General features: G+C 45.2%; 1 protein-coding gene across 1 annotated transcript; it reads left to right on the top strand.

The window, feature by feature from the left end:
* Positions 1–6,960: 6,960 nt before the first annotated feature.
* On the top strand, positions 6,961–7,527 carry LOC311225979 (putative E3 ubiquitin-protein ligase makorin-1; the record flags this gene model as incomplete). The annotated part of the gene is made up of 1 exon (XM_084311363.1): positions 6,961–7,527. The coding sequence occupies one exon, from the start codon at positions 6,961–6,963 to the stop codon at positions 7,525–7,527; it is 567 nt and encodes a 188-aa protein (XP_084167489.1).
* Positions 7,528–16,250: the final 8,723 nt, after the last annotated feature.

A 16,250-nucleotide genomic window follows, 5' to 3' on the forward strand; every position in this document is an offset into this window, starting at 1 on the left:
AGTTGGTTAAGGTTAGAGTATGGAATCAGGGCTGGTGTTCTATCGCCCTGCTCTAAGACAAACTCTAACCTTAACCAACTTCGAAAGAGTGCCAAGCTTAACAAGTGAAAGAAAGAGGCGTCACACGATTGGCGCTACCAGAAACGTCAGTGGCCAATCAGAGCGCAGAACGCGAACGCGGAACTGGAAATCCGTTGGTAAAAGTATTCAGGCGTCGGGGCTGGGATATGGAGATGCAAGTTTTGACTTTTTATTGCTGTTTTTACCTCAAACGGAAAACCTCAAACTCTTATGAAGAGGAGAAAAAATATTAGCCACTTGCAGACGGCAGGGTGTGACGTACTGTATATTTTAGTTGATGAAATATTTTTGTTGACTAAAATATTTTAGTTGATGAAATATGTTTTCATCCAGTGTCACAGTATGACATCGATCTCCAAAATAAGAAAAAAAAATGTAAATAAAATGTGGGGCCTCTAGTGACGAGGGGCATCCAAAAATGTTTAAAATAAAAGTTAAAAAAAAATAAACAAATATTTGGGGCCTCTAGTGACGAGGGGCCTCCAAAAGGCCTCTAGTGACGAGGGGCCTCCAAAAGGCCTCGAGTGACAAGCGGCCTCCAAAAAAATTTAAAATTAAAGTTAAAATTTTTTTTTTTTAAATGTGGGGCCTCTTGTGACGAGGGGCCTCCAAAAGGCCTCTATAGTGACGAGTGGCCTCAAACAATAAAAAATTAAAGTTAAAAAAAAAGTAAAAAGAATGTTGGGGCCTCTAGTGACGAGGGGGCTCCAAAAAAATAAATAAAAAAAATCATTTTTAAATAATTTTATTTTTTTTAGGCCCCTCATCACTAGGGGCCCACGGGCCGCGGCCCGGTCGGCCCGGTCGTTAATACGGCCCTGGCTGTGACACGGGAAATGTCAAAGGACAAAAGTGATGTTGTTGATACTTCGACTTGGGACATTACACTTAGTGACACATTCTTTGTGGAATTGAAATGTGTACCTGTTGAGAATTTTGGAAAGCACACTGTGGATGTACCTCTGCATAATGATTCTCTTGATTGTGCCTTTGTGTTAGGCCCGGTGGTGAAACCAGAGTTGACATGCGTGCCGGAGAGGCATGTGGTAGGAGATGATCTGGCAGCGCAGGGTCTCAAGGTCTTCCCAGCCTGTACGCCTGTATCAGTTCCGCAACCGTTCCTATTTCCGGGGTAGGCCTGATTGGCCCCGACAGGCACATGACCCGCCGTGACCACGCCCCGCGGTAGCCCCAGGACGCGGCAACGAGGCTGCTGTGGTTCACCGCCGCTTTCCGCCTTCAACGCCGCAGAGTTACCATACGCTATACAATATACTATGCAATGTACTAATATACAATACGGCTCACTTTTCCCATTTCAATGACAGAACCGCTGTTTAATAATATTGTCGCGGCGGAGCTCCGTCGCGGCAGCATTATGTAGCAGTAATCCCCCCTTTTTTACTATCGACAACTAGCTCAATTGGTAACGCTGCTTGGCTGTGGATCCTATGGTCCGTTTGTGACAAGTTCGATTCCCTTAATTTTTTTTTATTTTTTTTTAACGTGCATTGCACTATAGCGTATTGTATATTGTATATTGTATGGTACAGTAACGGTCTCTGGAGCGCAACAGTAAGAAGCATTTGCACTGCAACGCGTATACCCAGGGCCGCCTCAGGGGGTGTGCGAGCAGTGCGGTCGCACAGGGCCTCGCGGGAAGGGGGGCCTCGCAAAAAAAAAAAAAAAAAACGTAGGCCCTTTTTCATCACAGACCTAAAATCTAGTTTTGCTTATATGCTTATATATTTCACATTAGACACGTTTGTAGAATGTGTCTGACTTGTTCCTGGGTCTGCAGACATACTCACTATTGGAGCTCAGCCTCTGGGGCTCTGCAGCAGACATACTATTGGTTTCAACGAAGGGAGTGGTTACTTACATCATGTGTAGTACGCCGGCGTGAGTCAGCTGCTTTTGACTATTTCGCGCGTGCAGCTTTTGACTATTATGCTTAGTTATGCCAGCCAAGACGAAGAAAGAGGTCGGTCATTATCAGTCGGTCGGTCACCAAGAAACGTTGACGAAAGGCCTCTCGCTGGCGGGACAAATGGCCGGAGCCTTGTCATGGTATAACCATGATGATGTCGGCTAGTAGCTAGCTTAGCTAAAGGCTAACTAGCGTTAGCTAACCTAGAGACAGCGCATACAGCCAAGATGAAGAGGATGGTCGTTTGGCAGATGAACTTCGTCAACTCCACGCGGTTGTCTCCATCCTCTTGGACGTTTGGTGAGTTTTTAACCTATTCTATTAACTCTATTCTATTCCCGCCGTGGACATCTCTCTCTCTCTCTCTCTCTCTCTCTCTCTGGAGCTAAACTGGCCGACTAGCTGTTGTAGTACTACTAGTAGCTAACAGTGTGTGGCCTGGTGTCAGCACCTGTATGTAGCCGCATAGCTTGCTTCTGCGTTAGCTAATGGTTAGCGATAGCCTGGTTGAGCTAACTGTTAGCCAGTTAGCTGTTTAGCTACGACGTTAGCTGCCGGCTGCGCTCGGCTGGGAACGTTCGTTTGATGCTATCAGTTAGCCTTGAGTTAGCTGTTAGCTTGTGCTACGACCATTGACATTAGCCGTGAGAATAGCAGGGGGTTATTTTTGTCCCGCCAGCGAGAGGCCTTTCGTCAACGTGGAGACCTGTGTTGCGGCCTTTCGCCCTGCGTTCCTTGGTGCAGGTAAGATTAATGAAAATCATGACATTACCCCACTCTTCCTTCCTTCCCCTCCCGAATGTTTTGTTAATAACAATGTTTTTTTCCAGGCAAAACATATGTTACTTCACAACATTTGGAGATACGACATGTGCTGTGTGTGAATTCATTGTCTTGGTCGTTTGTGTAGCTTGGGTAGCGTTGGGCCGTTGGCCAAAGCTGTGTGTGGCCTGGTGTCAGTAGCCTACCTGGCTAGCCTTTAGCTGTCGGCCATTGGCTCCTTGCTGCTTTGTTTTCTCTGGTATAGACCCTCTTCTCTTTGGATTTAAGTGTTGATCTTTGTCCTTTTGGATCTATGTATATTCATGTTGCCTTTGTGAAGTTATCTTTTCCTTCTGTTTTGTTCTTTCATTAAAAGTTGAATATCCTTTAGGGGGTCATCTTTGCTTATCTCTCTCATACATGCTCTCTCTCTAACACACATGCTCTCTCTCTCTCTCTCTTTCTAACACACACAGTCTGCCTATGTCGGCCTTTCTCAATGGCTAGGCTGTGCTCGCTGAGTCTGTACCTAGTCAAGGATCTTCAGTCACAGTGCTCAGGTATTCTGCCACTGTGTACTCTCTGTTTAGGGCCAAATAGCATTTCAATTTCTTTCCAAGGTGTCTCTCTCTCTGTACATTGACTGTAGAACGGGAGCTCTCTCTCGCTCTCTCTCTTGCTATATGTTGACTGTATCATGCCCATCGTTTTAATTTTTTTTTTTACCTTTTGGGGGGGGGGGGGGGGGCCTCGCGTTTAAATCTCGCACAGGGCCTCGCATTTCTCCCAGGCGGCCCGGCGTAGAAGCAGGCCAGGCCCGTGTTTCTAGTTGCAGCGGCGCGATAGTTAGATAACCTAAGTGGGGAACAACCGCCTGTATACTTTCCGTAGCCGCATTTCTGGCAGACGCTCTCTGATTGGCCGACGCCAGTTTCTACACTGGTTAAGCTTAGGCAATCTTTGAAGTTGGTTAAGATTAGGCAAGTTCTTTCGACGGTTAAGCTTAGGCACTCTTTCGAAGTTGGTTTTGTCTCGTATAATACATTTATTCAAATGGTGATTTAATTGGAGGTGTACTGTTAATTAATGCTTGTATATCTAATTGTATGTTGTTATGTTTATGTGTATGTTAAAAAAGAATAAAAAAAAATATATAAAAAAAAGAGAAAGAAGATGAATGCCTCGCTCCCACAGTCTGAGGTACAGATACAAATGGAGATCTTCAAGGTAAGCCTGGAGAAGACCAACCTCACTGTGGAGAATATAAAGGAAGCAGAGCTTGAGATAATTCGTTACAGTCAGCGACAGAAATACTTCGCTTCGGAAGGGCGACTACGTCAGAAGAGCAGTCATATCGCTAAGCTCCAGCCAGTACTGCAAGAGGGAATCCTCAGAGTAGGTGGAAGGCTTGACAAATCGGCGATGCCTGAAGAGGCTAAACACCCAGCCATCCTACACAAGGATTTCCATGTAACGGAGCTTATACTCCGAGACATCCACCAGAATGTGGGTCACAGCGGTCGCAACCACGTATTGTATAAGCTGCGACTCAAGTTTTGGATCCCTGGAGCTCATGCGGCCATACGAAGAGTCCTCTCTAGGTGTGTAACCTGTCGACGCTCACATGGGGCTGCTGGACAACAACAGATGGCGGATTTACCCCAGGACAGGGTTCTTCCAGATGACCCCCCTTTCACCAACACTGGGGTAGACTACTTCGGTCCGTTCGAAGTCAAACGCGGCAGAAGTGTTGTGAAGAGGTGGGGTTGCATCTTCACCTGTCTGGCTATCCGTGCCGTCCACCTTGAGGTGGCCGCGTCGTTGGATACAGACTCCTTCATTGACGCTCTCCGGCGCTTCCTTGCGAGAAGAGGACAGGTGAAAATCCTCCGTTCAGACAACGGGACTAACTTCGTGGGAGCGGAGAGCGAGCTAAGAAGAGCTATGAAACAATGGAATAACTCCAAGATCGAGAACACGCTACGACAGAGGGGAATCCAATGGATTTTCAACCCTCCTACAGGTTCTCACCATGGCGGAGTCTGGGATCGGATGATCAGGTCGTTCAGGAAGATTCTCAGCACCACCTTAAGGCAGCAGACTCTGGATGAAGAGGGCCTACACACCGTCTTGTGTGAGGCAGAAGCCATCATTAACAGTCGACCGATAACCAAGGCTTCTAGTGATCCGGACGACCTGGAAGCGCTTACCCCCAACCACCTCTTTCTCCTCCAGTCAAAGCCTTCCCTGCCTCCCGGTCTTTTCATGAAAGAAGATCTCTACGCCCGCAGGAGATGGAAACAAGTCCAGTATATGGCCTATTCTGGAAACTATGGACGCAGGAATATCTACCTCAGCTCCAGGAGAGACAGAAGTGGACACGTGTGGCACGCAACTTTGTTGAGGCTGATCATCGACGACTCGGCCCCCCGCAACTCCTGGGTCCTGGCCAGGGTCATCGAGGTGGTTCCTGACCAGCACGGGCTCGTGCGTCGGGTCCGTGTCAAGACAAAGATGACCATTTTAGATAGACCTATCACCAAGGTCTGTCTTCTCCATGAGGCTGCCTGAGGCAGTGGTAAAGACCGTCCTCCTACGGTGTGCCATGTACCAGTGACCTCTGGCACCAGGTATTGGTAATCCCGCAGCAGAGATACTTATCAGTTGAAATAGTGTTTGGTTTGGCTCCTTGGTTTTTAGTAGTTAGTAATTGTTTCTAGATTAGAAGGACAATTAGGGGCGGTGTAAGAGCCAAAGCTATATGTGTTTAGGTTATTGTATTATATGAATGTTTAATATTGATGGGATTTAGAGTCATTGAACCGCCGTATTTGTCATAATAGAGCATTCTAAAACATAGAACCTTCTAGAACGTTTGTGGTGATGTCATAGTAGTACTTTCTAGAACGTAAAACATTCTAGAACCACAAGATGACGTCATGATAGAAAGTTATGGAACCTTCGTGATGTCACCGTATGATGTCATAACCGAAACATTCTAGAACCTTTGGGTCTCTATATAAGCGGCTGTGGACATTGCTTTTCTTTATCAACGGACAGACTACTCACAAAGTAAGTAATTTGACCAGTGGAGTGGATCGTCGGCCCTCACAATAGTAAGAAAACTCTGTTCCAGGAGGAAAAGGGATCAACACGAACTACTGGAGCGCTGAAAGAAGGATAACAACAAAATGTCGAAACCTAAGAAGGGTGAGAAGACACAAAAGGTCCAGGAGGAAAAGGTCCGTAATGCCATTAATAAAAGGAAGTCTAAGTTAGGTCATCTAACTGGTCACATGAAGAAGATGAATCAATTAATGGATGCGGACGACGACGGTAATTTGGAAGGTGTAAAGACAGGATTGGTAGAATTCAACAGTCTGCTCGGAGAGTTCTGTGAGCTTAATACCGCAGTCCAGGCGGCAATAAGCAAAAACATAAGCAAGACATCAAAAGAGGAGAGCGATCAGGATGAATGGTTCACGCCGAAGGCTGACACATTTTACAACTTCATAGAAAAGGCTGGTGTATGGATGGAGGAGGTGCATAAGCGTACAGCGGAGTCTAGGAAGCACCAAGATGAGATCAAGCCTGAAGACAGTGCATCCGGCATCGTAGAGGGGAAAAGGTCTAGAGCACCATCCACTACCTTTTCCAGAACATCATCAGCAGGCGTGCGTCTGAAAATTTACTTAGAGAGGGCGGAGTTGCTAGCCCAGGCTTCCGCTCTAAAACAAAAACGACAACTCGAGGAACAGGAGGCTCTGCTCTTGGCTAATGAGGCTAAGCTAAGAGCAGAGAGAAGAGCAGAGAGAGAGGAGTTACAAGTCCGGAATGCTTTAGCTGCCTTGGAGGCTAGGTGCAAAGTACTGGCAGAGTACGAGGGCCAGCGAGCCGCATCCAGAGTGTCCCGTAGGGATGGAATGGACTCGTACATAGATAAAAGGATTTCCGTCGTAGCACCAGCTCACAGGCAGGCTAGGCCTGCTCTCGAGGCCGTAGCAGAAAAGGAAGAACCTGTTTACAGTAGCAGCTCCAGAGCACCTGGCAGTGCTACGCAGAAAGAACAAGAGTCTAAGCAACAAGAGACCCAACGAGCCAGGGTGGATTTCCCAGTGAGGCAGCAATGCCCTGCTACGCTGCCCCCTCAACAGAGGGGGCATTTTGGAAATGGATACATCATCTCAATGACATATATAGACAAGCCGCTGGACTGGCTCCGCTCCTTTGGCTCCTGGCTCCGCTATCTCACTGGATGCCTCAACGCCAAGTTCAGTGACCTTGCCGAATTTGTCAACCTACAAGCCCAGGAAGCCCTACACGGCTTTCAGGCGTGCATCGAGTCTCACAAGAAGGACATGGAGATCTCGGTTGCCATCCAGCGCAGCAAGGACATGATGTGTGGCCTGTGCATGGAGGTGGTGTTCGAGAAGACCAACCCCAGCAAGCGCCGCTTCGGCATCCTGTCCAACTGCAGCCACTGCTACTGCCTGAAGTGCATCCGCAAGTGGAGGAGCGCCAAGCAGTTCGAGAGAAAGATCACCAAGTTTTGCCCAAAGTGTCGGATCACGTCCAAATTTGTGATCCCGAGCGAGTACTGGGTGGAAGACAAGGAGGACAAGCAGAAGCTAATTCAGAAATACAAAGACGGCATGGGGAAACAACCGTGTAAATATTTCGACGAGGGTCGCGGGACCTGCTCGTTCGGCTCCAACTGCTTCTACAAGCACGCCTTCCCCGACGGGCGCATATAGGAGCCCCAGCCCCAGCGGAGGCAGGTGGGGTCCAGCGGGGCCTTTTGCATCTTCGACCAGACTGACCGAACGGATGGACTCTGAAGATGAATGAATGAATGAATGAATTATTTTATTTCAAATGTTTACAAATAAAAAAACAAGGGGCGGTCAGGTGGCGTAGCGGAGATTGCGTTCGTCACCAAACGCCGGAGACGCTGGATTCGCCTGTTCGAATCCAGCTCACAGCTCCAGCGTTGTCACCAGCTTGGCTGGCCGTTCACACTAATACAATTGGCAGTATTAGAGGGTGGGAAAGCTGGCGGGGTGGGTCCGGGTCGTTGTAAACAGCGACTCCTACATTTCGGTCGGGGCGCCTGCTCAGCGCGGATAGGATCTAAGGGGGGTAGTGTGATCCTTCCACACGTTACACCCTCTCAGTGAGAGTCCGCGCTGCCAGGTGAAAAGAAGCGCTTGATTGGCTAGACGTGTGTCGGAAGAAGCACGTGATAGCCTCCACTCAGACCGACTGTGGGGGGTAAGTGCGCAGCGACCAGGAAGGGAATTGGGAATTGGCATAACGACTAACATTGGGATGGGAGAAAATCGGGGGAAAAAGGAGGGGGAAAAAGACAAATGAAAAAAAATAAAAGAATAAAAAAACAAACAAATAATTTTTCGAACATTTTCACAAATAAACAAACGAAAAGGATAGGTTTGAAGGCGAAGGCTTATAGAACAACCTACCCCTAATTCAAAAAAACAAATAAAAAAAAAGTTAGTTTTCAAAATATAACAAAAATAAATCAACAATCAAAAATCAACAAAAAACTATCCAGAAAAGAACAAAAAAAGTTAAAGTTTGCAAGATAAAACAAACAAACAAACAAACAAACAAACAAACAAACAAACAAAAACAACAATCAACAAAAAAAAACATTCCTGAAAAGAACATAAGCCAACATAGGAAAAATCTAAAATTCATCTGCAATACCAGAGTTTCATGGTAGAAAAAAAAATATATATATATTGTAGGTTAAATTTTACTATAAGATTCTAGAACCCTGTTTTTAAACATCTTTTTCAACTTAAAAATACTCCTGCTGTTTTTTATTTCATCCGGTATATTGTTCCAGAGTTTCACTCCTTTAACTGACACAGACATACTTTTAAGTGTGGTTCGAGCTCTAGGCTGTTTCAAATTGAGTGTTCTTCTTAAATTATACGTCACCTCTCGTTCTTTAAACAAAATTTGTAAGTTACATGTTGATGACTTCTAGCTTTAAAAACTATCTCTGCTGTTTTAAGGTCAACTAAGTCGAGGAACTTTAATGCCCTTAGTTCAAAAAACAGTGTGTTTGTAGTATGGAGATAACTAACATTGTTCACAACCCTTATTGCCTTTTTCTGTAAAATGATAATAGGATTCAGATTAGTTTTGTATGTGTTTCCCCAAGTTTCTATACAGTAAGTTAGATATGGTAATAAAAGAGTACAATAAATTGTGTATAATGATCTCAAATTTAATATGTGTCTGGTTTTTCTTAAGATACCTAAGCTACTCGCTGTTTTTTTCTTTACAAAGTTAATATGAGTTTTCCAGCTGAGGTTTTGGTCTATCACGACCCCTAAAAAAGTATATTCATTTACTCTTTCAAGATGAACATTATCTATGCATATCTCTACTTGAGTATCCGGATGTATTTTTTTTTATTTCCAAACAAAATAAATTTAGACTTACTTATATTTAGGGAGAGTTTGTTAGTATCAAGCCAACATTTCAGCTTCCCCAGTTCACCTGTAATATTTGTTAGCAACTGTTGTAGGTCTGCACCTGAACAAAAAATGTTGGTATCATCTGCAAAAATGACAAATTTAAGTTTATCAGAAACATCAATGATATCATTAATATACAATATAAATAATTTCGGTCCTAAAATGGATCCTTGCGGTAACCTAGGATGGCTTAGAGTAGACGACAGAGTACAACAACTTGCAATGGGCCTGGTCTACAAGATACACTACACGACCAAGGTACCCATGTACATGTCAAAATACTTCCCAAAGGTCAGTGAATACCACGATCACAACACCAGAGGGAGCTCCACAAATCATGTTAAACCCAGATTCGGCTCAAATAAGGGACTAAACACGTTTCGCAATTATGCCACATCAATGTGGAACGCCCTACCCAAAGCTGTAAAGGAATGTGGATCACTACCCACTTTCAAAACCTCTCTCAAGGGACACCTACGGGAGACTGCAATTCAACACTGGCCCCTGTAAATATCCTAACCCAACCCCCTCCAATGTACAGTCATTTACCTAGTATGGTTTTGTCAATAGTTCAATGTACAATTGTGTTTGTTTGTACAGTGTCTCCTCCCCCCCCCCCCTCAATGTACAGTGTTACTTGTTTATACAGTGTGCCCCCCGCCCCCCCCCCCCCCCCCCAACCACCTCCAATGTAAATTACCCAGTATGGTTGTCAATATCCCAATGTACCCAACCCCCCCCACCCAACCTCCTCCAATGTACAGTTTCTACGTCAAATGTATATACTCCCTTTTCTTGACTCCTTCTGTATCACAAACAGTACTGTATTTGCAAATCTGGTATGTCATAAATGTATAGATGTAGCAGTACTGACTATCTGTATGTCATGTATGTCATATATGTCTATATGAATTGAAAATGGGGGACCCTGATGGAAACAAGACAAACGTCTTTCTCAGGTCTGCATCCCCTTAACAATTGTATGTATTGAGCCGTACTGTATTGTACCCATTCTGCAATCTGTTAAATAAAGTTTTCATTCATTCATTCATCCCACATGTTATCACTTTGCAGGATGATCTGGTCTTCCCCATCTGCACACATTGTTTCCTATTTTCTATGTAACTTTTTATCCAACTGAGCCCTATCCCTCTAATTCCATACTTTTCAAGTTTTCTGAGTAAAATATCATGGTCAATGGTATCAAAAGCTTTTTTCAGATCAATAAAAACTCCAACTGCATACTGTTTATTATCGATTGAATTTGTTAACTCTTCTGCTACCTGCATGAGAGCCATTGATGTGGATCTGTTAGTTCTGAATCCATACTGGCTATCAATCAATATCTCATTCTTATCAATAAAACTGTCCAGACGAGCAACAAAAAGTTTTTCCAGAATTTTAGAAAATTGAGGAAGTAAAGAAACAGGCCTATAATTTGTAAAAACATTTTTTTCTCCTGCTTTATGTATTGGAATTACTTTGGCTGTTTTCATTTCAGTTGGAAAGGTCCCCATCCTAAAAGATAGATTACATTATGAAAGTAATTGGATGGTTTTTTAATAAGAGACATGTCTAACCCATTCACATCTGTAGATGTTTTATTCTTGAGATTGTTTACAATAGCAATTATTTCCATATTAGATATGTCATACAAAAAGATTGTGGATGGATTTCTATCAATGTATTGTTCTGCAATAGCTCCCCCTTGTGGAGGCTTGATCTTCCTTGCAAGATCTGGGCCAACATTTACAAACAAATTATTAAACTCCTCCACTACCTCATGCATGTTGGTTATTTCCGTTCCATTTACAGAAGAATTATCAATATAGCCTGGTTTGTTATTTGATTTTCCAATTATTGTGTTTATAATTTTCCATGTTCCTTTAATATAATTTTTTTTAATTTCTAGTAAGTTATTATAATAATCCTTCTTATGTTTTCTTATAGTATCTATTAATTAATTTTTATATATTTTATATTTGATTTCTTTCTGTTTAGTTCTATGCTTGATGACATCTCTATAAAGAGTATTCTTCTTTTTACAGGCATTTGAAATTCCTTTTGTTATCCATGGTTTATCTGGCTTCCTAGTTTGTCGGCTACTTTGCTGCACAATAGGACAGAAACGATCATATAAAGTCATGAATGTATTCAGAATGTATTTCTGAGATTCCCTCTTTGGCTGATTATTATCTTCTATTATTACAAAAACTGGTAAGTGATCTGTTATATCATTTGTCAGCAGTCCGCACACAATTCTATTATTTATAACATTAGTGAAAATGTTATCGATCAAAGTAGCAGAATGAGAGGTTATTCTGCTAGGCTTATTAATTATCGGGAAGAGGCCTATGGCTATGCATGGTTGATGTAAAATCATCTATATTTGTTTTTTGTCTGGGTTTAAAAGATTGATATTAAAGTCGCCACAAATGAATGTAACCTTTTGCTCTATGTTAGTAAGTAGCTCTTCCATCTTTTCTCTGAAATTCTCAATGCTTGAACTAGGCGCTCTATACACACAGCTAACCAAGATGTTTTTTTGCTTTTCCCTTTCAATCTCCACTGTAATGTACTCACAGAGGTCTTCAATAGCAGCACTCATGTGGTCAATAACCTTATACTTTAGTTTTTTTTATCAATGAATAAAGCAGTCCCTCCTCCCCTGGGCACAATGTGGAAATGTCTGTTAAGGTTGATGGTTGCCATGGAGAAGGAACCTGGACGCGGGAGTGCAGAGAAGAGGTGGGTAGGCCTTGTGTAGTCCACCTTACAGAAAGGAGTGAATATGACCATTGGCTGGTAAGAGAGAGACAAACCTAACAACATTAAAGGAGTGCCCATAGAATTAATTTGAATAAATATCATTAAAGAGGAATTACACCAACATTTTCTTTTAGGTTGTAATTCTGCAAACGTTTTCTGTTTTATGAGGTTAGTTAGTTATGAGCTCTAGGAAGGAAATGCAATGACGTGTTTTACATTGTCATTTTTCCATACCTACTATATAATGAACATCTACATTAAACATTTGAAAATGTCCTTCACCTCATAACCCCAAAAATCATAAAAACAGCAGAAAAACAAGATACAACGATTTACCGTATATTACGGGCCAATTTCGCCCCACTCACACTAGTGCCACCAAGTCAAATATGAACACCCCCCAAATATGAAAACAGGTTGCATACGCAACCATTGTACTCACAGTCTAAAGCCCTGAATTAAGGTCCTGAATAGTTTAGAACCATGTTCAAAATGCAGTAAATTACAATATTGATTAAATAGGAGAGATTAAGATAGAATCTGGAAGTTGACATCACTCCTATTAAGTTGATTCAACTTACTTAAACAACCCAAAAAATCACTGTGAATTGAATTGTCATTATTGGTCTGATATTACATAAATGGTGACCTAATAACAATACAGCCTGAATATGAACATCTATTGAAACTGTAGAACCAAGGGGGTTTCAATTACAAAATGCACTCAACCAAGCAGCCACAGTCCATAACCAACAGACTACAGACTATGCTTATTATACAGGACTGAGCTCTAAACTACTGAAGCGTGTGTACCATTTGGCAGATGGCACCACCCGAATGCACTAACTTTTTGTGAATGAATGGACTGCTCAAGGATAGTGGATTCCAGCATGATGAGAAACTATGTTTATTCTCGTTGATCTTCTAGAACAGGAAGAATGGACAGTGAGTGACAGTGGGTGGGGACAGTGGGTGGGGACAGTGAGTGGGGACAGTGGGTGGGGACAGTGAGTGGGGACAGTGGATGAGGACAGTAGGTGGGGACAGTGGGTGGGACAGTGAGTGGGGACAGTGGGTGGGGACAGTAGGTGGGGACAGTGGGTGGGGACAGTGGGTGGGGATAGTGAGTGGGGACAGTGGGTGGGGACAGTGGGTGGGGACAGTGAGTGGGGACAGTGAGTGGGGACAGTGAGTGGGGACAGTGGGTGGGGACAGTGGGTGGGGACAGTGGGTGGGGACAATAGGTGGGGACAGTGGGTGGGAACAGTGGGTGGGGACAGTGAGTGGGGACAGTGAGTGGGGACAGTGAGTGGGGACAGTGGGTGGGGACAGTGGGTGGGGACAGTGAGTGGGGCAGTGAGTGGGGACAGTAGGTGGGGACAGTGAGTGGGGACAGTGGGTGGGGACAGTGGGTGGGGGACAGTGGATGGGGACAGTGAGTGGGGACAGTGGGTGGGGACAGTGGGTGGGGACAGTGAGTGGGGACAGTAGGTGGGGACAGTGAGTGGGGACAGTGGGTGGGGACAGTGAGTGGGGGCAGTGAGTGGGGACAGTGGGTGGGGACAGTGGGTGGGGACAGTGGATGAGGACAGTAGTTGGGGACAGTGGGTGGGGACAGTGAGTGGGGACAGTGGGTGGGGACAGTGAGTGGGGACAGTGGGTGGGGACAGTGGGTGGGGACAGTGGATGAGGACAGTGAGTGGGGACAGTGAGTGGGGACAGTGGGTGGGGACAGTGGGTGGGGACAGTGGGTGGGGACAGTGAGTGGGGACAGTGGGTGGGGACAGTGAGTGGGGACGGTGAGTGGGGACAGTGAGTGGGGACAGTGGGTGGGGACAGTGGGTGGGGACAGTGGGTGGGGACAGTGGGTGGGGACAGTGAGTGGGGACAGTGGTTGGGGACAGTGGGTGGGGACAGTGGGTGGGGACAGTGGGTGGGGACAGTGAGTGGGGACAGTGAGTGGGGACAGTGAGTGGGGACAGTGAGTGGGGACAGTGGGTGGGGCAGTGAGTGGGGACAGTGGGTGGGGACAGTAGGTGGGGACAGTAGGTGGGGACAGTGGATGGGGACAGTGGGTGAGGACAGTGTGTTGTTGTTCCTGTTCCTGTTCCTGTTCCTGTTCCTCTTCCTGTTGTTGTTGTTGTTGTTGTTGTTGTTGTTGTTGTTGTTGTTGTTGTTGTTGCTGTTGTTGTTGTTGTTGTTGTTGTTGTGCCTGGCTCCCATGGACAGATCAGTCAGAGGCCTCCTGGCACTTTACAAAGAGCAATGAAAGAGTAGGAAGTCTCAGAAGACAGAGAACAGAAAGGTCAGGGAACTGCATGGTCTCTGATAACTATTCCATACCAATTAGATATGAGAGAAAGAGAGAGGTCTGTGTGGACCTAATTAAATGTAAGTCAAGTGCAGACAACAGAAGAGAGAGAGAGAGAGAGAGAGAGAGAGAGAGAGAGAGAGAGAGAGAGAGAGAGAGAGAGAGAGAGAGAGAGAGAGAGAGAGAGAGAGAGAGAAAGAGAGAGAGAGAGAGAGAGAGAGAGAGAGAGAGAGAGAGAGAGAGAGAGAGAGAGAGAGAGAGAGAGAGAGAGAGAGAGAGAGAGAGAGAGAGAGAGAGAGAGCATGCTTGTCTGTGTGGTCTCTATACTCACTTTGAGAATCTGACCTTATCCTTGGATACATAAATGGTAAACGGACTGCATTCATATAGCGCTTTTTCACACATTCACACACCGACAGCGGCGGCACCAACCATGCAAGGTGCCAACCTGCTCATCGTTAGAGACTTCGACACGCTGCCTCGGAGGAGCCGGAATCGAACCAGGAACCTTTTCGATTGCCATGCGACTGCTCTACCTCCTGAGCCCCACAGCCACCGTCGGGGATACAAAATACAATGTTTATTTTTCCGAGAAAGGGGTTGGTGATATTCCATTCACGACACAAGAGGTCTCTTCACCTGCAGTAGATAGTCTTTCATGATTGAAGACTTTCTCCAGGCTGAGAGCCCTGCGGCGAGGCCAGCTGCAGGGCACCAGTGCACAGGGACAATCATCCAGTGGAAACACAACAGGACACCACACCACACACAGCACGTGGTGGGTGACCCACAGAGCACGAGGCGTGTGTGTGTGTGTGTGCGTGTGTGCGTGTGTGTGTGTGTGTGTGTGTGTGTGTGTGTGTGTGTGTGTGTGTGTGTGCAGGGCCGCCTCAGGGGGTGTGCGAGCAGTGCGGTCGCACAGGGCCTCGCGGGAAGGGGGGCCTCGCAAAAAAATATATATATATATATATATTTTTTTTTTATTTATTATTTTTTTTATTATTTCTTTTATTTTTTTTTTATTTTTTGCGAGGCCCCCCTTCCCGCGAGGCCCTTTTTCATCACAGACCTAAAATCTAGTTTTGCTTATATGCTTATATATTTCACATTAGACACGTTTGTAGAATGTGTCTGACTTGTTCCTGGGTCTGCAGACATACTCACTATTGGAGCTCAGCCTCTGGGGCTCTGCAGCAGACATACTATTGGTTTCAACGAAGGGAGTGGTTACTTACATCATGTGTAGTACGCCGGCGTGAGTCAGCTGCTTTTGACTATTTCGCCTATTTCGCGCGTGCAGCTTTTGACTATTATGCTTAGTTATGCCAGCCAAGACGAAGAAAGAGGTCGGTCATTATCAGTCGGTCGGTCACCAAGAAACATTGACGAAAGGCCTCTCGCTGGCGGGACAAATGGCCGGAGCCTTGTCATGGTATAGCCATGATGATGTCGGCTAGTAGCTAGCTTAGCTAAAGGCTAACTAGCGTTAGCTAACCTAGAGACAGCGCATACAGCCAAGATGAAGAGGATGGTCGTTTGGCAGATGAACTTCGTCAACTCCACGCGGTTGTCTCCATCCTCTTGGACGTTTGGTGAGTTTTTAACCTATTCTATTAACTCTATTCTATTCCCGCCGTGGACATCTCTCTCTCTCTCTCTCTCTCTCTCTCTGGAGCTAAACTGGCCGACTAGCTGTTGTAGTACTACTAGTAGCTAACGTGTGTGGCCTGGTGTCAGCACCTGTATGTAGCCGCATAGCTTGCTTCTGCGTTAGCTAATGGTTAGCGATAGCCTGGTTGAGCTAACTGTTAGCCAGTTAGCTGTTTAGCTACGACGTTAGCTGCCGGCTGCGCTCGGCTGGGAACGTTCGTTTGATGCTATCAGTTAG

Source organism: Notolepis coatsorum, assembly GCF_963971535.1.
Source record: "Notolepis coatsorum genome assembly, chromosome: 3".
NCBI lineage: Eukaryota > Metazoa > Chordata > Actinopteri > Aulopiformes > Paralepididae > Notolepis > Notolepis coatsorum.